Here is a 27,512-nt window from a genome sequence, read left to right on the forward strand (position 1 = left end):
TCGATAAACCCGCCCCTTGTTATTCTGTTCTGGTCACTCCCTAGCGCCTAGACAAAACATGCTAAACACATATTATAAATCTCAACTTACCAAGGGGAGGGTGGTTAGAGTCCTTTTTCCATTGTCTGTATATGATGACATTCCCCTTCATATTCTATGGTATGTAACAATGCTAACTGTTCTAGCGTTATGCATTTTACTGCTGATAGTGCCTCGTATACTGCATTATAGAGCACAATAGTTAAAATAAACATTTAGAACTATACAGTGACTCTGACAATCCGTATTGTGGACAAGTACGAGTGAGTGAGCGAAAGGGTATGTCTTGCTACCGCGTTTCCTGAGAGAGTCGGTAGTGCTGTGTTCTGGGTTGTCTAATCATTTGTAGCTTTGTGATTATGTAGGAAAATGAATGAGACAATATAGCTAGTCTGTTTTGGGATTTTGGGTACTAAGGTGGTAGGAAGGTACAACCCGTATACACCTACTTCCTGTTTTCCTGCGCATAATTCTGTGTATGTGCAGAATCCTCGTAACACCAGACGCCTAAAGACACCCTGCACCCTCAGGTCTAGGAGTGCCCAACCAACAGTGTCCCGGCATCCCCCCACTATCCAACTCAAGTCCCCATTCGCTGGATTCCTTCAGCTAGCTTCTGGACCAAGCCTGCAGCCTTTTTTCTCCAACAGAGGGTCTCCAATACTTTCTACAGAGCACCCGACGCCGCCTTTGCACCCAGCTGCCCCTGTGCTGGTGGTGGTGGTGCAACCTTGGTGCTTCTTGGTGGCCCCTGCATTGCTGACCTCAACGCCCAGGGTCTGTGTCCCTGAACCATGGGTACCTAACTGCAAAAGGTGCCTTTTTGAGGTACCCCAAGCTCGCATAGGCTAACATTGGGCCCAATAACCTGTGCACCTGGCCGCCTCAGTGCCGCTGGTGGTGCAGTACCTACCTTCTAAGTCGAGTACTTACCTGAAATTACTTACCTGTCTTTCCTCTCATAGGATTGCATTGGTTTTCTCTGTACTGCCCCAAGTGTTGATTCTGACAATATAATAAAAAGTATCTCTTAGAGGTCTTGTACCTTCACACTCACACACTGCCTTTGCAGGCTGCGTGTTTTGGTGCAGAAAAAAGTGAAGAGTCGACATGGTACACATCCCTGCGTGCCATGCCTACATCCCACTGCCCTGGCATAGATCAGTCACCCCTCTAGCTGGGTGCACTATGCCAGTGGTGAGGGTACAGGTGCATAAGCCCTGTACCCCTACAGTGTCTAAGTCCATTCTTAGACATTGTAAGTGCAGTGCTGCCATTAAGAGTATATGGTGCTGGGTGTTTGTCATTGCAAACTCCACATCACCGTAATGGCTACACTAAAAAACTGAGAAGTTTGGTATCAAACTTCTCAGCACATTAACCGCACATCCCACACCCCACACTGATGCCAGTGTGGGATTTAATGAAAAATGCACACAGAGGGCATCTTAGAGATGCCCCTGAAAAACGACCTAACACTAGTGTCCAGGCTGAGTGGCTGCTTTCAGATATGTTTCTGTACCCCTGGTTCGAGAGCCTGCGGATCTCGGGGGCCTAAAACAATGCACATCCTGGGACAAGGTACAAAGCCTCCTCCCCCCGGATGGGCAGGGTCCACAAAGGGGAAGCTTTAAAGGCTTGCCGCCTTTGAGAGCTTCCCCAGGCCACTTGCTGCTTTCAGCAGCTGGTCCCCACTGGTTCTGACCCCCACTCTGGGCGGGAGAACCAGCGGGATAAATAAGTGAGGAATAGAGGTGTGCCCACCTCGGCCAACCCCAGCCCTCAGGTGGGGGAGGCGAGGTGAAGCACAACTCTCGGTCCCTGCAATCTTGCAGATAAGGGGACCCAGCCAACCAGGGAAAGGCTTAAGCCCCCCCTCCCACTGGAGGGTGGCATATTAGGGGGTGCACCCACCCCAGGGGAGAGAACCATTTGTCCCAACCTTTTACCTACCTGTTACAGCCCCTAAAACTAGTATTTAGGGGCACCCTTCAACCTTGCTTCCTCAGACAAGAAGCAACTACAAGAAAAGAAGAAGAAGGACCGAACAGCGGTGCCAAAGCTAAGAAGAGGATGACTCCCACTGACTTGGCCCCAGCCCTATTGGCCTTTCTCCAGCTCGTACCTGCTGCTACGAAATCCAGGTGTGTCCTGCAGCCAGCAACCTTGTAAATCTCAGAGGACCTGCCTGCCTTCAACCACAAAGACTGTCTCCTGTGAACACCAGATTTGTTCATCAACATCTGTCCCTGGCCGGAAATCGCAAATCCGCACCACCCTGCACCTGCACTTTTTATACAAAAACAATTGGTCTGAAGTTCAGTTTTTGAGTGTGTGAATTCATTTGCTGACTCTGTATAACAAATGCTTAACACTGTCCTCTGATAAAACCTTACTGCTCGACCACACTACCACAAATCGAGAGTAAGGTGCTATCTAACTTTACCTCTGCCTACCTTTTGAGTTCTACTTGTCTCTGTGCACACTATTTCCTCACTTTGGTATAGTATATACAGAGTCAGCTTCCTACACCAGCCCCCTTATCTTCTTTAAAAATGAAGGTGTCTTTTCAGAAGATGACCGATGGTGCATCTTGAGAGGTGTGCCCAGCGCCTTTTCCAGCCCTGAACATTGGTCATCCGAAGGTGCTAGGTGATGAAGTGTGATGGAAAGTCATTGAGGACTGGTTTTCCCAATGCGTCTACGCCAAAACCCAAACTTGTGGGCCTAAAAACATGTTTAAACACTATGAACTCTGAGCCCTCTCAGTATACATCGGAACCGGATGGCGTAAAAAACCAATACATTGCATTGTCCACTAAGGGAGGAGTCACAGCACATTTCGGGACTAGAAAGAACAACAACTAGCAAACACCAAGCCCAACACTATATTGCAAAAGTATGCAGAGCATGTGCATCTACAGCCACACATTCCAGGAATACGTTTTTTCAAAAACTGAAATAACAAGTAGGGCCCCTTTGGAGCAACATAGGATGCCATCCTGGCCACTACATTATCCACACAGTGGGTGTACCCAGGCTTGATTAGGTATTGCATCTAATAGGAAACAAGGATTCTTACTGCAGTTGGCTGGCTCGTCGGATCCATCAACGCAATCATTATCACGGTCACAGACCCAGACCCTTGGGATACAGCGCTTGGTGATCACACACTGGAACTGATTTGGAGCGCAGGTCACTTCTGCTGTGTAAGAAAAACAGAAACTGATTATAGCACAGTGACAACCAGGGGACAGGGAATGAAGTGCACTTGCAGAGCTGTGCGCGGAACCTAATACTGCAACAGCAAAGGCTTCTCCAAACCCAGCTCAAGATACCATGGCTAGGTATGTGGGGATTTTAATAATGGAATGGAAGCTTTCCCTGCAGATCAGTATTGCAGCATGATGAATGATGTCACCGTGTATCCCAGAAATAGAATAGCAGTGGTGTTGTAGAGCAAAAATGTGATGCTCTGGCAGTACTTTACATTGGTCACAACATATATATATCTAGCTTCACTTAACAGTCGAATCAAATCAAAATTTACTTTATTCGGTTTTCTTGGTGTACAAAACCATAAAAGTACATTTCAGAGGTATTTTCCCTCGGTTCAGTAATTATAAAAATATCCATATCTTTAAAAACTAGGATATGATAAAATTAATTTAGATATTTTAACTGTTCATACAATACAAAATTATTCAATCATTAATAATAAACAGTATAAACAGGACGTCTTGCACAATTAGGTAGAAAAAGCAAAGATCCCGGACAAAGAAGTCAGACTACTCTAAATTTGGCCTGTGCCGAACAACAAACTTCAGAAATTTTATTATAACTTTCGTTATACATTCCTCTTCCAAAAACTGCAAAGAGAGCAATGCTTGGCAGCATCTTCGAATGCCCATACATTTTAAAACCGGGATGAGCCAAAGCCTTCTAGGATCACTATAGAACTTACAAAATAAGATTGTATGGATAGTGGCCTGAGTAGAGAGATCGTCGCATGGACAAGGTGGTAGTGCTGTTGCCCAGTTGTTTGTTTTTGGGAAGGTAACTAAACGATGGAAAGAGTTTAGCCTAAACCGAATCAGCAGGAATCTTTCATAGCTGGTAATGTTTAATGTTAAGTAGGGTTGAATAGTCAGAGTGATTTGTATGGACAGGATATGTTGGACTGATAATTTACTGGCCTTAACAGTCAAAGTTGGGCTTCAGGTGTGTAGTGAATAGCAAAAAATTTACTCAATTTTGTTACAGATTATCGCAGTTGTTTCATCACATATTTAATATATATAATACATCGAGTTTAGAATTAACAATGTAAAAACCTAACCGAATCACACTCTCATTCAATTAATACCAATAACACTTCGTGAAGGGAACTCCACTAAAGATTACTGAGGTTCGCTATTTAAACGACCTAAAAGTGTTTTATTATGTGCCTGTAAAAGTTCCTCTTCTTTCACTCAATTTTATAGACAGTGACCAGTTTCTGCAATCTTTAATTTATGCCTTAATCAGGGCAATAGATAACATGACCAACTAGGCCAATTTCGCACTGTGTCCATAAATGTGTCTGCTACAAAGAGAAGGAGTGGAGTCGTCAAACTTCTATGTATACTTATGATGGGTACCAATAAGAACTGTCAGTCTAATTTAATTAAATAGATTTATGGAGCTCTCAGGCATAGTCCCTCAAAGTGTAATAGTAAAATAATCAGTTTTGGCGGAACCCTAAGAAAATATGGGAACTAAGTAGAGTCACAATAAAAGATGACTGGATTGAGGTAACTTAGTACCACCAGTACAGATAGTTTTCCTATAAATAAGCAGAGTATAATAATTAACAAGTTAGTTACCTTTGGTAAAAACCTTCTGAAAGATACTCTAACTGCAGATTCCTCACATTTAGATTATATATCCTCAGTCACCAAGTGGATCCACAATATATTCCAATACAGCGTCTGTGCACAAGTAGGTAGCATTGTGCAGCTCTGACCCTACTATGCCCTGGACGTGAAGACTAGAGCTGCATGCAGGCACCACCCAAGCATGCTGATGTAAGTTTCTTTCTGGACACTGTCTGTGCAATCGATTCTGAGCCCAAAAAATAATTATTTGTTTGAGTTTGCAGATCTCTAATTTGGGACCTTTTTTCGGTGAATAAAAAAAAGTCCATTCTACACAAGAGGAGAGGTGAGCGGGAGGTGAGGAATCTGCCATTAGAGAATCTACCAGAATAAAGATTACCAATGGTAAGTAAGATGTTTTTCTGATGGATACATCCACCCACAAATTCCTCATTTTTAGAATGGATACCAAAGTAGTACTTCCTCTGGCAGTGGGCCTGTGGAATAGCTCGGATCAAAAAATACAGCAGGACTGAAAAAACAAAATGCCGTTCCAGTCGGACCTGCCTGTTGATGAAGAAATGTTCTGTTAACATATGTATTGAAGCCCACATTGCAGCCTGACAAATATCCAGAAAAGGTACTCTGCAGGTTAACGCAGTGATAGTAGCCTTGATTATGGTGAACCAGGCCCTCTATCCTTCTGGAGGCTGCTTCTTGGCCAAAGCGTAGTAGAGTTTAATACAGAGGACTATCCACCTGGGCAAAGTCCTTTTCTGTACTGCCTTGTTATTCTTCACCTCCGATAACCTCACAAAGAGCTGATTATTCATCTCATTGCCATTGGAATGATCGATGTAAAAGCTCAGTGCTCTTTTCAGATATAAACAATGGAGTCTTGCTTCCTTTTTCGAAGGGTGAGGTGGGGCTAAGAATATCAGAAGAGTGATTAACTGTCTGCCGTGAAAGGGAGTCACAATCTTCAGTAGAAAAGCCAGCATGAGTATCTTGACTCATCCTCATCCTCATCCTCCTAGACCTCTCCGCGGCATTCGACACGGTCTGCCACCGCACCCTAGTACGGCGCCTCAGCAACGTCGGAATCCAGGACAAGGCGCTGGAGTGGATCACCTCCTTCCTCGACGGGAGAACACAGAGAGTCCGCCTACCACCGTACAAGTCAGAGGCCACCGAAGTCATCTGCGGCGTCCCCCAAGGATCATCTCTGAGCCCCACCCTCTTCAACGTCTACATGAGCCCCCTCGCGGCCATCGTACGCAAACACAACCTCAGCATAATCTCCTACGCCGACGACACCCAGCTGATCCTCTCCCTGACCAACGACCCCGCCGCCGCCAGAGCCAACCTGCACGAAGGGATGAAAGAGGTAGCCGAGTGGATGACGACCAGCCGCCTGAAACTGAACTCTGACAAGACGGAGGTCCTCATCCTGGGCTCCTCTCCCTCCGCCTGGGACGACTCCTGGTGGCCTCCCGCCCTGGGCACCGCACCCAAACCGACAGACCATGCACGCAACCTGGGCTTCATCCTGGACTCCTCCCTCTCCATGACCAGGCAAGTCAACAACGTCTCCTCGGCATGCTTCAACATCCTACGCATGCTACGGAAGATCTTCTGGTGGATCCCCACCGAGACCAGGAAGACCGTCACCCAGGCCCTCGTCACCAGCCGACTGGACTACGGCAACGCCCTCTACGCCGGGACCACCGCCAAGCTCCAGAAGAGACTCCAGCGGATCCAGAACGCCTCAGCCAGACTCATCCTCGACATCCCACGAACCAGCCACATCTCCGGACATCTGCGAGACCTTCACTGGCTCCCCGTCAACAAAAGAATCACCTTCCGCCTCCTCACCCACGCACACAAAGCCCTACACGACCAAGGCCCGAGCTACCTCAACAGCCGAGTCAACTTCTACGCTCCCAAACGCCACCTCCGATCAGCCAACCACGCCCTCGCCGCCGTCCCCCGCATCCGAAGAGCGACTACAGGAGGAAGGTCCTTCTCCCACCTGGCCGCCAAGACCTGGAACTCCCTCCCGACCGACCTGCGCCTGACCCAAGACCACCTCTCCTTCAGGAAGAAGCTGAAGACCTGGCTGTTCGAGCAGTAGCGGCCCCCCCCCCCCCCCCCCCAGCGCCTTGAGACCCCACGGGTATGTAGCGCGCTTTATAAGTGTCACTGATTGATTGATTGATTGACTGTTTTATTTTCACAGGAAAGTCTCTGCCCTTTTTTTCAGCAATAGGAAAGAATAGGAGTAAAACCCAATTCAAATCTCCAAGGCCGGATGCTCATATGGCTCCTTTTGCAAATCACTTTTCATGTTAAGAATTGAATTTGACAGTTATGTAGTGGATTAAAAGGAGGCCCCCTAAGTCTTGTTAGTACAATGTTTAAGTTCCATGCTGGTAAAGGAGGTGAACGAGGTGGAATGATTCACTTTATTCCTTCCATTAAGGCTTTGATAACCGGAATGAGGAAAAGGGATTGGTGCTTCCTGTTTTGTAGATATGCTCCAATGGCTGCTAAATGTAGGCGTATTTCTGTAAGTGTAACAGATTAGTTCTTCTGTTGGAGAAGAAGGGTTACTGTTTAGTGAGGCACAATGGGGCGCAAAACGCTTCTATTCTGCTGCATAGTAGGCCCTTGCGGTTTGTCTTCTGGCCTCTTTTAGAACAGTCCTACTGTGAAAGTAGGTTCAGTATCCAAACCCTATGACCTAAAGAGCTAGATTGCAAGATTGGGCTGTTGAACATTGATTTCTCATCGCCCTGCTGCTGTGAGTGAGAAGGTTTAGGTAGTTGGATATTTCTTGTGAGGTACTAGGGGTATCTCTAGTAGTGTTGTGTACCACAGTTGCCAAGCCCATTTGGGAGCTATGATTATCAAGGTTAATGAAGTCTGAGTTTCCTGACCACATATGGAATGAGTAGGATAGGCGGAAATGAGTAAGCAAATATCCCTGACCGGTTCATCGCAGGGCGTTCCCCTTGGATTGTGGGTGTCTGGATGCCAAGCGTTGGTAGTTTGAGTTTTCGGAAGTGGCGAACAGGTGGAAGTATCATTCCATTAACAGAGTGTGTATTTCCCACTCTTAAAATTGTTGGTGTGTCCTGCTGAGTATGTCCGCATTGGAGTTGTCCTTCCCTGGTACATCGTGCCAGGAGGAGTATTTTGTGACTATTTGACCATTTCTATATGGCCTGTGACAGCTGTGACAGTTGGATGGAATGGGTCTCTCCCCGTTTCTGAAAGTAATATTGTCTGTTCATAGGACATTTTTCTTTTTTATGTTTGGTAGGAACGCTTTGAGAGCCAGATAGATGGCTAAGAGTTCCAAGATGTTCATGTGCAATGTCTGTTGTTGTGTGGTCCATTGTCCCTGAACCACAATGCCCTTCATATGAGCACAGAGCCACAATGTCCTTCATATGAGCACCCAACCCCATGAGAGATGCATCAGTTGCGATTGTTACTTGTGGGATTGGGTCATTGAAGGCTCTTCTCTTCAGCATGTTTGAGGTGTTTCAGCAATTGAAGTGCTTGATGGACCCTGGGTGAAAACAACACCAGATCCTCCATTTTACCCCAGCTTGTGACCATTACAATGCTAGGCACTCTTGGAGAGGTCTTGTGTAGTCTTGCATGAGGCACTATTGCTATGCATGAGGCAATCATTCCTAGAAGGCGAATCATTGTTTTGACTGGTAGGTAACAATGTGGCTGAAAAAGATCCAATTGGTTGTGGTGATTGAGAACCCTTTGTGCATTGGGGTAAACTGTTCCTGAGACTGAATCTAGTATCGCTCCCACGTATGGTTGAACCTGGAGTGGTTGGAGATGGAATGTTCCCGCATTTATTTCGAGGCGCAATTGGTGTAGTAGATCTGCTTTAAAAGTCTGTTAAACATCTGGCTTTGTTTGGACTCTTGATGATCCAATCATCTAGAAAGGGAAAGACATATGTTTTCTCTACGTAATTTTGCAGTTACTACCACTAAGCATTTTATGAACACTTGGGACTGTTGTTACCCCAAATGGTAGGACTTGAATTGGTAATGATGTCCATTTACCACAAACTGTAGGTATTTGCGATGTGCAGGGCGGATTGGAATGTGGAACTACGCGTCCTTAAAGTTTAATGCGGTGCTGAAGTCACCCTTTTATAGTAGCGGTATCACATCTTGCAATGTTACCATATGGAAGTGTTCGGACAATATGCATTGATTGAGCGGTCGTAGGTCCAAAATGGGCCATAGTGAGCTGCCCTTTTTAGGGCTCGGCCTACGTCCCACGAAGTGGGCGTGGCTTCAAGAGTCCTTTTCCGAAGGCTTCGAAAATCTAACCTACAAATTCCAGAAAAGTTCGTGATTTTTGCTCATTATTTATGGCAGCTGCATGGCAATTGGGCCTTGCATGCCTGTGTTTTTACAAGCCAGCACGCAATAGGCCATAGGCGTTATAGTTGCTCCGCCTAGTGCATATTCTGTGCGGCCACGCACACAAGAAGGGCATATTTCTTCAATTATCGCGGCTGTCAGGGGCTGCGGTAATTGAAGACAGATGCTGTTTTTTTTTTTCTTCCTTGAGGCTATTGTAACACTTCGACTGCTATTACGCATGGCAACCACCAGATGGCATTTGTCACGTATCATAGTCCACCGGCTGCTCACTGCAAATTGTCTACAGCTTTAAGCCAGAGTTACATCTGCCCGAGGGGCGCCTTTAAGCTGTCATTCATTCCTGTAGCAGAAACTGGATGATATTTCCCATGACATTCCTAAATGTGGCGGGGCACACACCGAGCAGAGAAATCCTGTGTCCTCGTTTTTTTACATCGAGTTTGAAACATGTCATGTGTCAGCCTAAAAATCGTAAAGGCACCAACGCTCGCCCTCTCAGTCAGATTGTGTCAAAGGTGTTAACCTATTTTGAACAATGACAATTTCAATGCATCTTACGGTACGAACCCAGCCAGTCGCTTCGATCCGTTCTGCTTTGATTTTACATTTCCTTAGGTCTTTTATACATTGTGCTGTAATTAGGCGTGGGGATATGTTTGTCCAAGCAGCAGATGCCTTATTAGTGATTTCTTTATTAAAAGCACAGCCCTTTTGTACGGTGTTGTCCAGATTTAGATCTGCGCCGCCTTTACATGCCGCCGTCTACATACATAAGAAGCTGTGATCCCACGCTTTGTGCCTAAGATGCCAATCTCACCTGTAAATAAGATCAATCTTTTTAAGGGCCTGTGCACAGACCCAGTACTTATCACAAGCCCATCCTCTGTGCTGCGCAGGCGCAGAAGGGGGTATGTGTGTGTTTCTTTTTCTCGTTTTTTTGGTCTGTATTCTGTTTGGGAAGGTAAGCTACGCGAGGCGACTGTAGGCAGCATCCAGTGCATGGAAGCCATGAATTATTCTATTGTTAATGTGTCCGATTGACGCCCGCCCCGGTTCTCTTACACTATATATTATTCAGAGCCACTGAGACAGGACTAGAGTGGGATTAATGATTGTGATAAGTGAAAAGGTAACAGTTGATGTTTTTCGCTATTTTAACGGCTGTAACCACCTGTCTTGGCCCCTTTTCCACAGTCCGCTAAGGTGTTTACCCTACAGGCATGTCTGTTCTGAGTTTTTTAGTTTACAGATTTGCCAAACTGGAAGTTGTGGGACAGTCCTTTTCGGAGTAATCCGAAATGGCTGGTCCCCCTTTAAAGGGTGAATGGAGAGATCGTCGGATGATAATCTGGGTCCGATTTTGTTCCAATAATCCCTTATATGATTGTTATTGTGAAATATGAGTCGAGAAGTAGCCATAACACATGGTTAATCGAGCACTGCAGTGGTGAATTCAATTGTATTCCTCTGGTGGCCAGCGGCAGATGGGTTCAGTTTTTAGGGCTCTGGCCTACGTCACACCGCGTAGCAGTGTAGGCGGAGCCTAAGAGTCCTTGTGTGAGATTGAGTGCAGAGTGAGTGCCAGAGTGACTGAGTGCAGAGTGACTGTGAGTGCAGAGTGAGTGCAGAGTGAGTGCGAGAGTGACTGAGTGTGACAGTGAGTGCAGAGTGAGTGCAGAGTGAGTGCGAGAGTGACAGAGTGACTGAGTGCAGAGTGAGTGGAGAGTGAGTGCAAAGTGAGTGCAGAGTGCGTGCGAGAGTGTCAGTGAGTGCAGAGTGAGTGCGAGAATGACAGTGAGTGCAGAGTGAGTGCGAGAATGACTGAGTGCAGAGTGAGTGCGAGAATGACTGTGAGTGCAGAGTGAGTGCGAGAATGACAGTGAGTGCAGAGTGAGTGCGAGAATGACAGTGAGTGCAGAGTGAGTGGAGAGTGAGTGCAGAGTGAGTGCAGAGTGAGTGCAGAGTGAGTGCAGAGTGAGTGCAGAGTGAGTGCAGAGTGAGTGCAGAGTGAGTGCAGAGTGAGTGCAGAGTGAGTGCAGAGTGAGTGCAGAGTGAGTGCAGAGTGAGTGCAGAGTGAGTGCAGAGTGAGTACGAGTGACTGTTAGTGCAGAGTGAGTACGAGTGACTGTTAGTGCAGAGTGAGTGCCAGAGTGACTGTGTGCAGAGTGAGTGCAGAGTGAGTGCCAGAGTGACTGTGTGCAGAGTGAGTGCAGAGTGAGTGCCAGAGTGACTGTGTGCAGAGTGAGTGCAGAGTGAGTGCAGAGTGAGTGCAGAGTGAGTGCAGAGTGAGTGCCAGAGTGAGTGCCAGAGTGAGTGCCAGAGTGAGTGCCAGAGTGAGTGCCAGAGTGAGTGCAGAGTGACTGAGTGCAGAGTGACTGAGTGCAGAGTGACTGAGTGCAGAGTGACTGAGTGCAGAGTGACTGAGTGCAGAGTGACTGAGTGCAGAGTGACTGAGTGCAGAGTGACTGAGTGCAGAGTGACTGAGTGCAGAGTGACTGAGTGCAGAGTGACTGAGTGCAGAGTGACTGAGTGCAGAGTGACTGAGTGCAGAGTGACTGAGTGCAGAGTGACTGAGTGCAGAGTGACTGAGTGCAGAGTGACTGAGTGCAGAGTGACTGAGTGCAGAGTGACTGTGGGTGCATGTCGATGTGTGGGTACTTTGAACCACACACGGGGCAGTACTTGAATGGACTCGATCACATCCGAACCCAATGGCGGAAAAAAACAATCTGGGGATGGAGTCGATGCCCATGCGCACTGTAGTCCAGGGGAGGAGCCACCTATCTCGTGATACTTCGAAGACTCTTCCAGGACAACAAGGTGCAATCATCCGGACCCAACACTAGGCGGCGATCTATGCACTAGATGTGAATTTAGCAGCCCACATGCCTCGAACGCTGGTATCGTCGGCTTCGAGGAATCGGATGCTGGCTTCATCGGTTTGGCTTTTGAAGTCGATGGTTTCGGAGCCGAGACTTCTTTCGGTTTCGGTGCCGAGGGAGGTGGTGGGATCGGCACGTGCAGCTTGCTCGGTAAGGAGCTACCGGAAGGCTTAAGTATTTTCTTCGGAGCCAGGCTTGATGGCGGGACTTTCAAAGTGGTTTTTCTCTCGCGACTGGGCCCCGGAGGCAGAGTGTTTACCTTTGCCTTTGATTTGGGTGCTGGGTATGGGGCAGGGGCAGTAGTACTCACGCGTTGACCCGATGGTATAGAGTCATCTGAGTCATCTGCCTCAGATACTACGATTTGGAGATCATCTGAATCTTCTTCGGGAACGAGTGGAACCTCTTAGTCGAAGATATCCACCGGTTCCAGAGCTGATCTCTGCATGACGTGTTGACGGGCCCTCCGTTCTCGAATGGTTTTCTAGGATCGAAAGGACGCGCAGCTGGATTAGTCGTGTTCTGGCGATGAGCACCTCAGGATGGTCACTGTGTGGAAACTTAGTTCCACACTTGGGGCATCTTTTGAATGGCGTCCTTTCCATGCGGTGTAGGCCTCACAGCGTTGATAGGCCCCTCGGCCCGCGTTGACGCCCGGAATCGAGCTGACGGAGTTTAGATGATGTTTGTCGGTATCGAAAGTATTTAGGTGAAGTTTAAATAAGTTTTTACGCATCGAAGTACTTGAAAAGTAGATTTCGAAACAGAGCGGAAAAATTTCATCCGAACCCAGTGGCAGAAAAAAACAATCTAAGGATGGAGCCGATGCCCATGCACACTATCGTCCAAGAGAGGAGTCAACTATCTCCTGACTACAAAAGACTTCTTCCAAAACGACGACAACATGCAATCATCCGAGCCCAACACCAGGTGGCGATCTAATGCAAAGTGTAGAATCTGAAGCTCATATGCCTCGAACATATTGTTACACAAGAAGTATCTTGTGCATCTAAAAAGGGACAAGTTAGTGATAGATTCCTTACCATAGAATAGATTCTCCAGTAGTACCAACCCCGGTGGTGGGTCTGCAAACAAGATTACACCAGAAAGTCACAGAGCACAGAACGGTCAAAGAAGCCTTCTCTCTGGACTTGACTGTCAAGGCAGTAGTGCTTGGTAAACGTGTGCAGCAAGGCCCACGTAGCTGCCTGACAAATGTCCTGCAAGGGAACGCCGCGTCCCAAGGCAGTTGTGACTGCCGTTGCCCTGGTGAAATGAGCACGCAACCCTACAGGAGGTTCCTTCTTAGCCAACGAAAAACAGGCCTTGATGCAGAGAACGACCCACTGAGAGATGGTCCGTTTGTGCACGGTCCGACCTTTGGCGTTCACTTAGCCAACAAAGAGCTGGTCATCCACCCGGAACTGTAGTGTGAGGCTCAGGTAGAAGGAAAGCGCATGCTTTGGGTCCAGACGGTGGGGCCTCTTTTCCTCTCTGGAAGGATGTAGAGGCGTAAATAAGGTGGGCAAAGTGATGGTCTGCCCGATGTGGAAGGGCGTGACAACCTTTGGCAAGAAAGGACGGGTCCTCAGAACCACCTTGTCCGGATGAATAGAAAGGAAAGTAGGTTTAGAAGAAAGAGCCTGGAGCTCATTCACCTTTCTGGCAGAGGTGATAGCTACCAGGAAAGCCGTCTTAAGAGTGAGAAGACGTAAAGGACAGCTATGAAGGAGCTCGAAGGGAGCGCACATCACAAACATCAAGACAAGGTTTAAGTCCCACTGAGGCCTGATAAACGGCACCGGAGGGAACGTGTGCTTAATGCCTTTTTGAAAACAGTTCACAACCAGGGACTTAAAAAGAGACGGTTGATCAGGAAGTCGCAGAAAGGCGGAAATGGCCGAAAGATAACCTTTAATAGTGCGCAGATTAGGGCCCTGCTGGGCTACAGAAAGAAGGAACAAAAGAACCTCGGAAAGATGGGCAGAAAGGGGATCCACAGCATTTGCCATGCACCATGCCACAAACTTGTTGAACCTGCAGGCGTATACCGTTTTTGTAGAGGGACGCCTGGCTGCCAGAACAACATCACAGACTTTGGGAGATAGATCGAAAGGCTTCAATTGTTGCCGCTCAGTATCCACGCATGGAGGTGGAGGCTGGACAGGTTCGGGTAGAAAACCGTCCACTGCTGCTGCAACAGAAGATCCTCCCGAAGAGGCAGTCGTATCGGGGGATCGATCGCCATGCTGAGTAGCTTGGGATATCAGTATCTTTGTGCCCTATCCGGAGCCACAAGGATGACTTGGGCCCCAATTTTTAGGTCTAGACTATTCTATCCCGCAGGGATAAATAGACAAGAGTAATGTAGTTGAAACAAACTCTCTGACCAAGAGGATTCCAAGCGGATTCGTCCCAATGCATGTTGTCTACTGAAGCGTGAAGCTTCGCCAGACGAGCGCTTGGCCTCACTCACACCCCATCCCCATATGCTATTTCCCTCCCACCCGCTCCCTCCCCCGCCCCCCACTAGGCTCTTGAAGCGCAACGCTTAGACTTCAAAGGAATGCTCTCCCCGGCCCCCCCTCTGCGCAATGCCAGTTTCACGTTTCTTGTTTTAAAACGGCTTTCCGTCCGTTTCAAGGCGCCTACATTCCCTAGACTAGTCTTATTGCTTTGTGAGATAAGTCAGAGCATGTTAAGGTCGCACTTTCACAACCTTTCCGTGGCCGCAGCATCTGGCACCGTCCTACACAGCCCGAAATTTTTGCACTTATAAGAACATTAACACAAAAAAACAGCCATGGGGAGCAGACTCGTCTTATTGCTTTGTGTGGTAAGTCAGAGCATGTTAAGGTCGCACTGTCCCTGATATAATATTTCTATATTTGCTCTTTGCAGAGGGCGATTCTTTGCTCTGGAGCAGGAGGCATTGCATTGGCATTGGCACAGAGCAGAGCGCCGCATTTCCTCCATTTACTGCTGACAAACAAACACCTGCGCGCGCGGATCGCCCCTGCACTGCCCTCTACCGCTACTGTCCGGAAACTGCAGGGCCTGGCATCTCAAAAACACATGAAGCGCGGCCAAGAAAAACACCGGAGCTTCTTTGTTTCTTCATATTGTTTCCTCAATGAAGTGACGCGTTGAGCCACTGGCTGCTGCGGTTTCAAAAGCACAGTAAGCGACGCCATGAAGCGAATTTTTTTATTTTTTTTTTATTTTTTTTTAATCGGGCACGGCCGCCAGATAAATACCACTTACTTAATGAGCCGAAGGTATTACTTGCCTCTCAATAGTATCCTAGAGACATTTAGGATGCGTGTCAAATTTCACCAGGACAACAGTATGCGTGTTTGTTTAGCACTAAATCTAGCATCTTAAAATTGTCTGCCCTATGCCATGCGTGCACTAGCACAGCAAAGAGGCCATGGGTAGGGTTGCCACCTAGTTTGGTTTTCTAACGGCATCACCATATTTTGATGTCCTGGCCCTACAAAAATAAGCAAAATTACCTAGCACCGGTATTTTTAGACGCCTATCTGAATATACGTCAAACAGCAGCTGTAAATAGAAAGCACTTTTAATTGTGTTCAAGAGATACGCAAACAACCCCTATCTAATAAAGCAAACAAAGGAATATGCTACTTACCAGTATGCATCTGTTCTTGGCATGTAGGGCTGCTGACATTCATATCTGTGCATAGATCGCCACCTAGTGTTGGGTCCGGATGATTGCACATTGTTGTCCTGGAAGAGTCTTCGAAGTATCACGAGATAGGTGGCTCCTCCCCTGGACTACAGTGCGCATGGGCATCCTCTCCATCCTCTGATTGTTTTTCGCCACTGTGGCAGAGATGGAGTGTAATACAGTAAGTGATGACCATGCCTGAGAATGATTCTGAGTGCTACAGCTGCGATAGGCACCGGGGAGGAGGGCAGGCGATATGAATGTCAGCAGCCCTACATGCCAAGAACAGATGCATACTGGTAAGTAGCATATTCCGTTCGAGGCATGTGGGCTGCTGAATTCATATCTGTGCATAGAATAAATAGCAGTTACCTCCTTAGCGGTGGTTGCCCGTGCCAGCTGCAGCAGTCTGAAAAAGAGTTTTGAGAACAGCCTGTCCTACAGCAGTTTGGAGTGTACATCTACGCAGTAGTGTTTGGTAAATGTATGTATGGTGGTCCATGTGGCTGCTCTACATATATCCTCTAGAGGAATGTTACCTAGGAAAGCCATGGATGCCCCTAACTTGCGTGTGGAATGCGCTCTTGGGGGAACTGTTAACGTGCGTTTAGCCTTTTGATAACATATTTGTATGCACTTAATCCATCTGGCTATACCTGATTTGGAAATGGGGTTGCCTTTGTGTTGTGGAGAGAAGGCAACAAACAGCTGCTTAGTTTTCCTGGAATCTTTTGTCTTGTCTATGTAATACAGGAGAGCTCTTTTAACATCTAAAGTGTGCAGTGCTCGGTCTGCCACTGAATCTGGATTTGGGAAGAAAACTGGCAGTTCTATGGTTTGATTAATGTGGAACTGCGAAACTACCTTAGGCATGAATTTAGGGTTGGTATGCAGCACTACCCTATTAGCATGAATCTGTATGAAAGGCTCTTGAATAGTTAGGGCTTGAAGCTCACTAACTCTTCTTAGCGATGTGATTGCTACTAAAAAAGCCACTTTCCATGTCAGAAACTGTATCTCACAAGAGTGAAGCGGTTCAAAGGGTGGTCCCATTAGTCTGGTGAAAACTATGTTCAGATTCCAGACAGGAGAAGGAGGGTGTCTGGGAGGAATCACTCTTTTGAGTCCTTCCATAAATGCTTTAATGGCTGGCACCCTGAAAAGAGAAAGATGCTGTCTGTTTTGAAGATAAGCTGCTATTGCAGCCAAATGTATCCTGATGGAACTATATGCCAGATTGCATCTGTATAGATGCAACAAATAACAATGTTTTGCGTGGACGCATCTAGCGGATTTATGCCATTATTGGAACAGTAAATGACAAATCGCTTCCGTTTGGCCGCATAGCATGCCCTGGTTGTAGGTCTTCTTGCCTCCTTGATGATGTTCATACAGTCAGGGGGCAAGTTGAGGTAGCCAAACTATGACCTCAGGAGCCATATTGCAAGGCTCAACTGTTGCGTATCTGGGTGCTGAATGTCTCCATGGCTCTGAGTGAGGAGACTGGGCGTGCGGCGCAGTCGTTGGTGAGGCACCACTGAAAGTTCTAGGAACGTGATGTACCACGCTTGCCATGCCCACGTTGGAGCAACCAGGATGAGCGTCATGGAGTGCTGTCGCAGTTTGCGTGCCACTAGCGGGATGAGCGGTGCTGGAGGAAAAGCATACGCAAATCTGCCTGACCAGTTCATCCAGATCGCATTGCCCTGAGACTGCGGGTGTGGGAACCTGGCGGTGAAGGTTTGGCATTTTGCCTTTTCCTTTGTGGCAAATAGGTCCATCTCTGGATGACCCCACTACTGGAAATATGGTTGGAGCACCGAGGGGTGTATCACCCACTCGTGCATTTGATGGCTGTGCCTGCTGAGCAGGTCCGCCATCTGGTTGTCCTTGCCTGGGAGATGTTCCGCCATGAAGAACATGCTTCTCTGAATGACCCACTTCCATATGCTTTGGGCTAGATGAGACGATTGTGGAGAATGGAATGTGTGCCTCCCTGCTTCTGGATGTAATACATGGCAGTCATGTTGTCCGTCCGGATCAGCACGACTTTGTTGCACAAGTGCAATTTGAACGCCTTCATCGCCATGAAGATTGCCATCAGCTCCAAAAGGTAAATGTAAATAAAATGTAAATGTGTTGTACTTGTATAGCGCACAGCTACGGGGTGTCCCGGCGCTTGTACTCATACAGCTCAGGAACCCTTCCTGGCTTTCTTTGTGAAGTGTCCACTCCTGGGCACCTCCATGGTGAAACCAGGCATCCTTCGCGCTGTTGGGGCCGTTGTGGAGATTAAGCAAGCTATTGCCCAGAGTTGCAGCGTGGGACCCATGAGTAGAATAGGCACTGAGGTGAGAATATCCGGTCAGAGGAATTTATGAGCCCAAGACCCGCCGAGGCGGGAATCGAACCCTGGTCCCTGGCTAGAACTCTGCATCAAGGTCTTCCGCTCTAACCATTGAGCCACACTCCTCAACAAGGTTGATATGCATCTTTTGCTGCTGAGTCGTCCATAGTCCCTGCACTGTATAATGGAGGACATGTGCTCCCCAGCCCTGGAGAGATGCGTTCGTCGTCAGCACTATTTGTGGTACAGGCTCTTGGAACGGTCGTCCCCTGCAAAGGTTTTGTGTGTTCCACCAATGCAGAGAGTTGTATGCACGACCGGTCACCAACAATAGGTCTTTGAGATGTCCATGAGCCTGGTTCCACTGTCGTGCCAAGCACTCCTGAGGGGGACGCATGTGTAGCCTCGCGTGCAGGACTATGAAGATGCAGGAGGCCATCATACCTATCCGCTGCATAAATACCTGCGCTGGGAGTGAGTGTTGGGGCCTGAATTTCTGAATCAGCAATTGCATGCTGTTGACTCTGGCAGAGTTTGGCTGCGCTGTTGCGGTCAGAGTGTTTATTGTTGCACCTAGGTACTGTTGCACAAGTGCGGGTTGAAGGTGTGATTTTGGGTAATTCAGTGAAAATCCTAGACTGTGTAGGAGGTGAATCGTGCGGGACATGTGGCTGTCACATTGCTGGGCTGACTTTGCTTGGATAAGCCAGTCGTACATATAAGGATAGACATGGATGTGTTGTCTCCGAAGGTGGGCAGCCACTGTCGCCAAGCACTTGGTGAACACCCTGGGGGCAGTTGTGACCCCGAAAGGCAGAACCTTGAACTGGTAATGCTGGTTTTTTATGGTGAACCTGAGATATTTTCTGTGTCCTGGGTGAATGGGAATGTGGAAATATGCATCCTTTAGGTCTAGGGTTGCCAGGAAGTCCCCACTGACTGAGCAATGGTAGAACTTGCTGTAAAATCAGCATGTGAAAATGTTCTGACAAGATGTACTGGTTCAGGGGTCTGAGGTCTAGAATGGGCCGGAGAGACCCGTCCTTCTTTGGGATTAAGAAGTACAGTGAGTACACCCATGTACCCTGCTGTTCTAAAGGCACAAGTTCTATGGCCCCTTTTTGCAGCATGCAGATTACTTCTTGCTGCAATAAGTGCATGTGCTCTGCGGACATAGGACGGTGCCTTGGGGGTATGTTGGGTGGAGTGGAGGTTAGTTGCAGACAATAGCCGTACTGGATAAGTTGTCTCACCCACCTGTCTGTGGTAATGCCTTCCCAGACTGGCAGGAACTGCTGAAGTCTTCCCCCGACCGGTGTTATATGGTCTGGGGGCAGTGACAAGGCGTCACTGCTTATTGGTGGCGGAGGATCTGGCATTATTATTTCCTCGTCCTCTGCCTTTGGTGCTGTTCCCACGATATCCACCCCTATTGTTCTTGTTATAGGTGGCCTGTGTGCTCCCTTTCTTGTATTGGGCTTGCTGTGATGCTTGACCTCTAGAGGCTCCCCTGTTATCGGAGCGTCAAACGGAACCGCCCCTGAACTGTTGTGACTGCAGAGCCCCCATGGACTTTGCTGTCTCAGTGTCTTTTTTAATCTTTTCAAGGGTCGTGTCTACATCAGGACCAAAGAGGAAGTCCGGGTTAACCGGCTGATTGAGCAAAGTTGTTTGGATCTCTGGCTTAAAACCAGAGATGCGTAGCCAGGCATGCCTCCTAAGCATTACACTCGTGTTGATGGCCCTAGCCTCTGTGTCTGCTGCATCTAGCGCACACTTGATGGATGCATTGGAAATCAACTTCCCCTCCTGTATCCTGTATCAGCATTTCTGCTCCCTCCTTATAAGCACCAGGCAGGTGTTGTAGTAGCTGCTCTAACGTGTCGTAGTGATCCCTATCATATCTGGCTAATAGGGCCTGTGCATTTGAGATCCTCCAAATATTAGCCGCTTGAGCCGCTACTCGTTTGCCAGAAGCTTCTAAGAATTTGGATTCTTTGTCCGGAGGAGGAGCATCAACACTTGTTTGAGAGTGAGAGGCGCCTTGATACCTTCGGGTCATTGTCTTGCGCAATATAAATTTTTATCAATCAATCAATCAGTTTGCTCTCTTAAGAGCATTAGCCACCACTAGGGAGTCCAATGGGAGCTGGCCCTTGATGTTCGTAGGGTCGACTGGCGCAGGCCGGTATTTCCTTTCAATCCTTGGGTTTACAACCCTTGCCCTTGTGGTCTCCTTGAAAATGTCAGTAGCGTGTTTAGGGACACCCTTTAGCATAGGCAATGTCTTTACTGATCTTTCTGAAGTTGAGAAAGTATCAAACAAAAAGTCTTCCTCCACTGGGTCAGCGTGCATTTCCACGTCATGGTTATTGGCTGCCCTTTCAATCAAAGCGTTAAACGCAGCAGTATCTTCAGTAGGCGAGGTTTTGACGGTATAGGACTGAGTGTCAGGGGTGATGTTTGGCTCACCAGGGTCAACAGGGTCAGACCAGGGTTGAGGTTCCTCTTGATCTGTGTCAACAGGATAAGTAAATTCATCCTTATTGTATCCCTCCCCCACATCCTCATTGGTGCGTGTGGGAGAATAGGCATAGTCTCGTCCGTAGGACTCCACAGGTTCAAAAAGAACAGGTGAGGTGGCAGAATCCCTTTTCCTTTTGAGAGGGATTTTATATGACTCCAAAGGATTTTCTGGAATGATCTTCCGTTTGTAAATGGTGAGTCTGCCAGAATCCGAGTCGATGAACAGTTTCGACTGATTGTCATAGGAGGGCGCTTGGAACACCACATCCTCCTCAGTGGGCTGAGTCCTCAAAACTACCGACACCTTTTTGGCTGTGTCAGCACTCTTTTGTGGCTCGAACGCTTTGGGTCGAGCAGTCGGAGGTAGTCCGTACTTAATTGGTGGCGCAAGCATTGGAGACGAACCAACCTTCTTCGAGGGTGGCGCTGTCTTCGATCCGACCGACTTCGTCTGATCACCAGTTGGCTTGCGGCCTTGCGTCGACTCGAGCTCTCGGTGCGCAGCAGGCACGCTCTTTTGCTTCGACGCGACATGTGTAGGAGAGTAGGGTCTGCAATCCTATGATCACCCAGATTTTTTGCTTTTGTTTCACTGGTTTACGACTTTCTCTGGCTGTGGGCCTGCCAATCAGACCCACAGCCTGGCTGTTCTCTTTCTAAATTACCTCATGTACCCTAGGTGCATCTACCAATTGGTACTGGGCCACCTTATCAGACCCTGTAACTCAGGGCATAGGTGTACCCAGGGCTGCCAGGGGCTGCAGCATGTATTATGCCACCCCTGGCTGGCCTCCTAAATTTGACACAACTGGCTGCATGACAGCTGGGGCAAAGTCGTGTAATCACCCTTTGCTGTAGGTGTAGTATACCTATACCTAACCCTAAAATGGACACACAGATTCCTATCAGTCACTCCTATGGCAGGCCTTGACAATCCTGAAGGCAGAGTGCTTGGAATCGTGTGAGATGGTGCTCTGGCATGAGCTGAGCCTGTCTGCAGCTTGCGGAACCAAGTCCTAATAGCTGTTCCATGATATCGCATACCATATACTCTTAAGTGCATTATAATCCTCGCGGTTAAATGCTATCTTTGGTATTGCTTTATCAAAACATGTCGAGTAAGGTGTCATACGAATTGGAATACTAACCCCTCGCCAATTCTGGCGACGGGGTTAGCATTCCACCCTTCTAGAGGGACACGACATGTATGTAACTGTGAACCCCGGTTAAAGTTAACTGAAGCCTCAGCTCCACAAAATGGATGCTGCCACCACAGACACGAGTCTGACCCCCTGCAGCTGGGAGTCCTTCCAGCGAGGGGAGCCTGGACAAAGGGTTTCCTGTCAGGGGCGGTGCTAGCACCGTCCCAGACATGGTTTTGTGTATCCTGGGTAGGCAGGGCTTTACAGGAAGGTGACTGCTGAGTGGCACCCCGGTGCTCACTACGCATAGGCCGGTCTGAACCAGTTCCAGGGGCACACCAGCCCCTGGCCTGGGGAAGTCCGGCATGGCTGAGGGGTGTAACCACCCCCCACCTAGTCCCACCCATAGGCAGGACCTAGTCACCGGGTCAGCCCCCTTTTTTAGTATAAAGATGGGAGCGGGCCCCCTGTTAAAATTAGATCATCTTTGGAATCAAGATACCACTTTCTTCGAAAGGACTTCACGATTTCTTCTTCAAGATTCTCCCTTGTGGCTAAGGAGTAGTCACCCTGCATCCGCAGGCACCATCCTAAAGAACACTGCGGTCTGCTGCAAGTCCCTCATCACGAATCCGACGACCCAGCACGACGAGACCCGGCTTCCCTGGCACCTCTGACCTCTACTCACCTCTACAGCAAAGCTGAGAACCGTGAGTGCGACGAGACCTCAAGGGACCGACGATCGCCAAGACTGCACGACATCTTTATTGCAAGCCCACCGAGTCTTCCACTGGTGAGTGCTTTGGGGTCCGAGAAGCCCCAACCCTGCGCAGCTCCAGCACCCAAGATCAGCCTCCCTGCATCTCCACGATCGGCGTGGGGCCCTTCTGCTGTTTGCTGTGCACCGCGTTGTTTGGCTACTAGCCGGCTGGCTTGTGGCCTTCTGAACGACGCCCGACGACAACTCTTCTGCTGGTCTGGTTGCTCCAGGCTGGCCCTTGCTTCCTTCTTCGAGAGAGGCACCCCGGACCCTCCTGGTCCACTCCAGACGCCATTTTAGGTCCACCGCGTGGGCTTGAATTTGCCAAGGCTTTGTTGCCCAATCCTGGGTCCAGCGACGCCGACAGCTTCTATCTTCGTGGGACAGCTCGATCCTCCATCCTGGTCGCCGACAACGCCTCCTGGTCCGTGAGATCTTCGAGTCAAGCGTCACCCACTCACCTAGTCGAGGTGGCTACCATCCGGTGCCCTCCTGGTGCCCACTGACTACTGGCTAGTAGTCTCGAACTTGGTCCCCTCTGCTTTCAGGTGTCATCTATCTTCAAGATCCAGGCTTGGATCCGACTGAACTTTCTTCACTGGTCACCGGCCAGCATCTTTTCTTCCGGCTCCTGGTCCGTCTACGAGGATTCCCGACGTCTTTTCAGACCTATGCAGCTGCAGCCCCTGGGCTAGGTAACTTCGGCATTTCGGTGCCCCAGCATAGCCTCACTATCCAAGGGTCAGAATCTACTTTCGTTTTCTCCCTACCAGGTCGGGTTCGCCCGAGAACACTAACTTTCTATTTCCTAGCTACCATAGACTTTTGTCCCGCATCTCGCGTGAGAGTGCACACACTGCACCCGAGTCCCCTAGGCCTCCTAGAAGTAATCTAACGATTCCCTAGTCAAGTCCTAGCGATTCCAAAAGCTATTAGTACTGTACTTACCTGCTAGGAATTTCGCATTCCACTTTCAGAGTATATGGTTTTCCGTGCCCCTCGGGCATTTGTATATACTGTGCTAACTTAAGTATTTTTGTAAGAGTTTTGGTTTGTGCTTAGTACCCTGTCCTCACAAAGAGTACAGGGCTGTTGTGATCTTTAAATAAATAACTGTTTATTTTCATAACACTTGTGTGGTGTCCTTTCACTGGGTATTCAAGGGGTATATGTGTGGTAAACAGCTGGCTTAACACGCCCTCTCGAGTCTTTAGCCTTAGACTGCTCGTATCCACGCTACTAGGATAGCTGGTCTATAAGGTTGACTTACAACCAATCATCAATAAGGGTTGCTGGACTGATACATAGTGTTCACTAGAATAGTGAGCACTGCATATCAGGCCACCTTCTCACATTGGTGAGCAGCGGTTGGGATTTGAGCTTGCTGTTGTTTTACCACACGTATCCTAAGAATATCTTGTTGAAAGATCACATAAGTACTGTTAGGTACACATAACTAAAGCTTAGAATACTCTGAGTTCTACTGAACCAGCTGTTGTAGCTCCTCAAGGCTTAGCACACCTTGGCTGCAACTCTTAGCAAGGGATCAGTAGGTAAACACATAGTGTAGGTAGGTGCATCACTTACACCACACTAGAAACAGTATGTCGGACAAAGGAGGAAACACTGAGGTTCCCCTTGTGTCAGTTGACCCTCCACAGGTCATCTCTTCAAGATATACTGCGCTTAGCTTCCATGAGTTACGACAAGTGTGTACCTCTAGGAAGATTAAGCAGGGGTCTAACCCCACAACTGCCTTTCTGATTGGTCTCTTAGAGACTCATGATGCAAGGAGGGCTGGTAACCCAGACCCTTCTAATTCAGATGGCAACATGCCCTCCTTACAGGGTCCCTTTGATGCCCAGGACCATCCTCTTCAGGCAGCAGATGATGCTGATGATGAGGATGATGATTTGGTATCAGGGGATGAGGCAGAAAAGGAACAGGTAGAAGTCAGCAGACTAACCAGGTCCAACTTAAGCAGACATGAGAGGGGCACTAGGGGACCCTTGGGGCCACTCTCAGGTCAGCTTAACATTGGGAATGGACGAGATAGATCTCTATCAAGAGGCTCTATCAGATCCCTTCATACCAATGGCTCTCAACGTTCCTCTCAAAGGGGAATGACATCTCCCCAGAGGAGAATGTATGAAGCTAAGGAAAAGGCAGCCAATCTGAGGATTGAAAGGGAAGAACTTGCCCTGGCCAAAGAGAGGCTTGCCTTTGCTAGAGAGCAACAATTGAGTGGGACAGTCCCCACTGGTGGCAGCATTGTACCTAGCAATAGGGAAAGGAGTTTTGATACAAAACACCTTGGTAAGATAGTGCCCCCCTTTAAACAAGGGGATGACATCCACAAATGGGTTACTGCTTTGGAGAGGGCCTGCACTGTGCAAGGTGTTCCCCCAAGTCAGTGGGCAGCTATCTTGTGGCTCTCCTTTGAGGGTAAAGGAAGAGACAAGCTCCTCACCACAAGGGTGGAGGATGCTAATGATTACCAAGTCTTGAAAAATGCACTGGTTGATGGGTTTGGCCTAACCACTGAGCAGTACAGGGTGCTGTTCAGGGATACCCAGAAAACTCAGTCTCAAGATTGGGCTGACTTTGTAGATTGTGCCACTAAGGCTTTTGAGGGCTGGTTGCTGGGCAGTAAGGTTACTGATTATAAAGGATTGTACAATTTGATGATGAGAGAGCAAATTTTAAACAATTGTCAGAACCAGTTGTTGCATCAGCATCTTGTTGACTCAGATCTGACCTCTCCCCAAGAATTGGGAAAGAAGGCAGACAGATGGGTTAGAACAAGAGTTAAACAGAACCAGGGCCAGAATCAAGGTGGTCAGAAGAAAGCAGACCAGAAGGGTAAAGATTCTAAGGGGGAACAAAATGACCAGAAGTCTTCGACAGGTCCCCAACAACCCAAAGAGGGTGGGGGTCAGGCTCCCCAAAAGAAGAAAGAAGGCCAATCTAAAAGGTGGTGCCAATACTGCAAAAGTAAAACTCACTGGTTTAGTGAGTGCACCAAGAAAGGAGGAGGGCAGACTCCTGCCACTGCAGCCCCTAAGGCACCTGTGCCCCCTAGTACAGCCAGCAGTGGTAGTGCACCTCCCAAGGGTTTAGTAGGGTTAACCCTGGGTTCTGAGGGGTGTGACAACTTAGTTGGTACACTCACTCAGGCTGTCCTTGTTTGTACAGGGGATGTGGATATGTCCCCTGACATAAGTCCCAATACTTTGGGCAAATACAGACAGACACCTTTTATTAATGGAAAAATGGCTCAGGCCTATAGGGACACTTGTGCCAGTGTCACAATGGTGACACCTAGCTTTGTGGACCCTGGACAGATCATGCCAGGTACAGAATTCCTGGTGACCAATGCAAGCAATGTCACTACCAATCATAGTATGGCAATTGTAGCTTTCTCCTGGGGAGGGGTAACTGGCCAAAAGAAGGTTGTAGTTAGTTCAGACCTCCCAGTGGATTGTTTGTTGGGCAATGATTTGGAGTCATCACAATGGTCAGAAGTGGAGCAGAGGACTCATCTGGAAATGTTAGGTTTGCCAGCACATGTGTTTGCTGTGACTAGGTCACAGGCCAGAAGATGCCCCACTGAACAGGTGCTGGATCCTGGAACAACGGACCAGACACCTTCCAAGAAAAAGAGCAGTAGGGTTAAGGCTGTGCCTTCCCCCTTGCCCCAGGTTGTGGATCAAGTCTCAGAGGAGGCTGACCTGCAGGAATTGAGGGAAACTGAGCCTAGAGAGTTTGAACTTGATCAAGTTGAATTCTTGGGTTCAGGGGGACCCTCAAGGGAAGACCTGGGGAAGGACCAGTTAGGCTGCCCTTCTCTTGAACCCCTCAGACAGCAGGCTGCTGCTGAGGCTGCTGGGAACGCCACAGGTACCCACAAGGTATACTGGGAAGATGGACTCCTGTACACTGAGTCAAGAGACCCCAAGCCTGGCATGACCAGGAGGCTGGTAGTACCCTTGTCTCAGAGAGGTTTCCTACTTACCTTGGCCCATGAGATTCCCTTAGCAGGACACTTAGGCCAGACAAAGACTTGGGACAGGCTTGTCTCACACTTTCACTGGCCTCACATGAATGAGGATACCAAGGAGTTTTGTCGCTCCTGTGTCACTTGCCAAGCCAGTGGTAAGTCAGGTGGCACAACAAAGGCCCCCCTTATACCAATGCCTGTGGTGGGGGTGCCCTTTGAAAGAGTGGGGATTGACATTGTTGGTCCAATGGAACCCCAGACAGCATCAGGGCACAAGTTTATACTGGTGGTAGTGGATCATGCCACCAGGTATCCTGAAGCTATTCCACTTAGGACCACCACAGCACCTGTGGTGGCAAGGGCCCTAGTTGGAGTGTTCTCCAGAGTGGGCTTCCCTAAGGAGGTTGTCTCTGACAGAGGTGCAAACTTCATGTCAAGCTATTTAACTGCTATGTGGAAGGAGTGTGGTGTCAATTACAAATTCACTACACCCTATCACCCACAATGCAATGGGCTTGTTGAAAGATTCAACAGGACCCTAAAAGGGATGATTCATGGACTACCTGAAACACTCAGGCGTAGATGGGATGTCCTGATGCCCTGCCTTCTGTTTGCTTACAGAGAGGTCCCACAAAAGGGGGTTGGCTACAGCCCTTTTGAACTTTTGTATGGGCATCCTGTGAGAGGCCCCTTGTGTTTGGTGAAGGAAGGATGGGAGAGACCTCTCAAAAAGCCTGCAACCAACATAATGGACTATGTACTTGGTCTCCGCTCCAGGATGGCTGAGTATATGGAGAAGGCATCAGAAAACCTTAAGGCCAGTCAAGAACTTCAAAAAGCTT

At 48.4% G+C, this 27,512-nt stretch overlaps 1 protein-coding gene across 2 annotated transcripts in view; it reads right to left on the bottom strand.

Annotated features, from left to right (window-relative positions):
- LRP1 (LDL receptor related protein 1) overlaps positions 1-27,512 on the bottom strand; it is a 1,437,817-nt gene that overhangs the window by 401,363 nt on the left and 1,008,942 nt on the right. For both annotated transcript variants that reach the window (XM_086966724.1, XM_086966716.1), the window contains exon 66: positions 3,122-3,244. In XM_086966724.1, the coding sequence (XP_086822850.1) occupies positions 3,122-3,244 (123 nt within the window). The remainder of the gene's footprint in view (positions 1-3,121; positions 3,245-27,512) is intronic.

This window comes from Lissotriton vulgaris, chromosome 1_1 (assembly GCF_964263255.1).
Source record: "Lissotriton vulgaris chromosome 1_1, aLisVul1.2, whole genome shotgun sequence".
Taxonomy (NCBI): Eukaryota; Metazoa; Chordata; class Amphibia; order Caudata; family Salamandridae; genus Lissotriton; species Lissotriton vulgaris.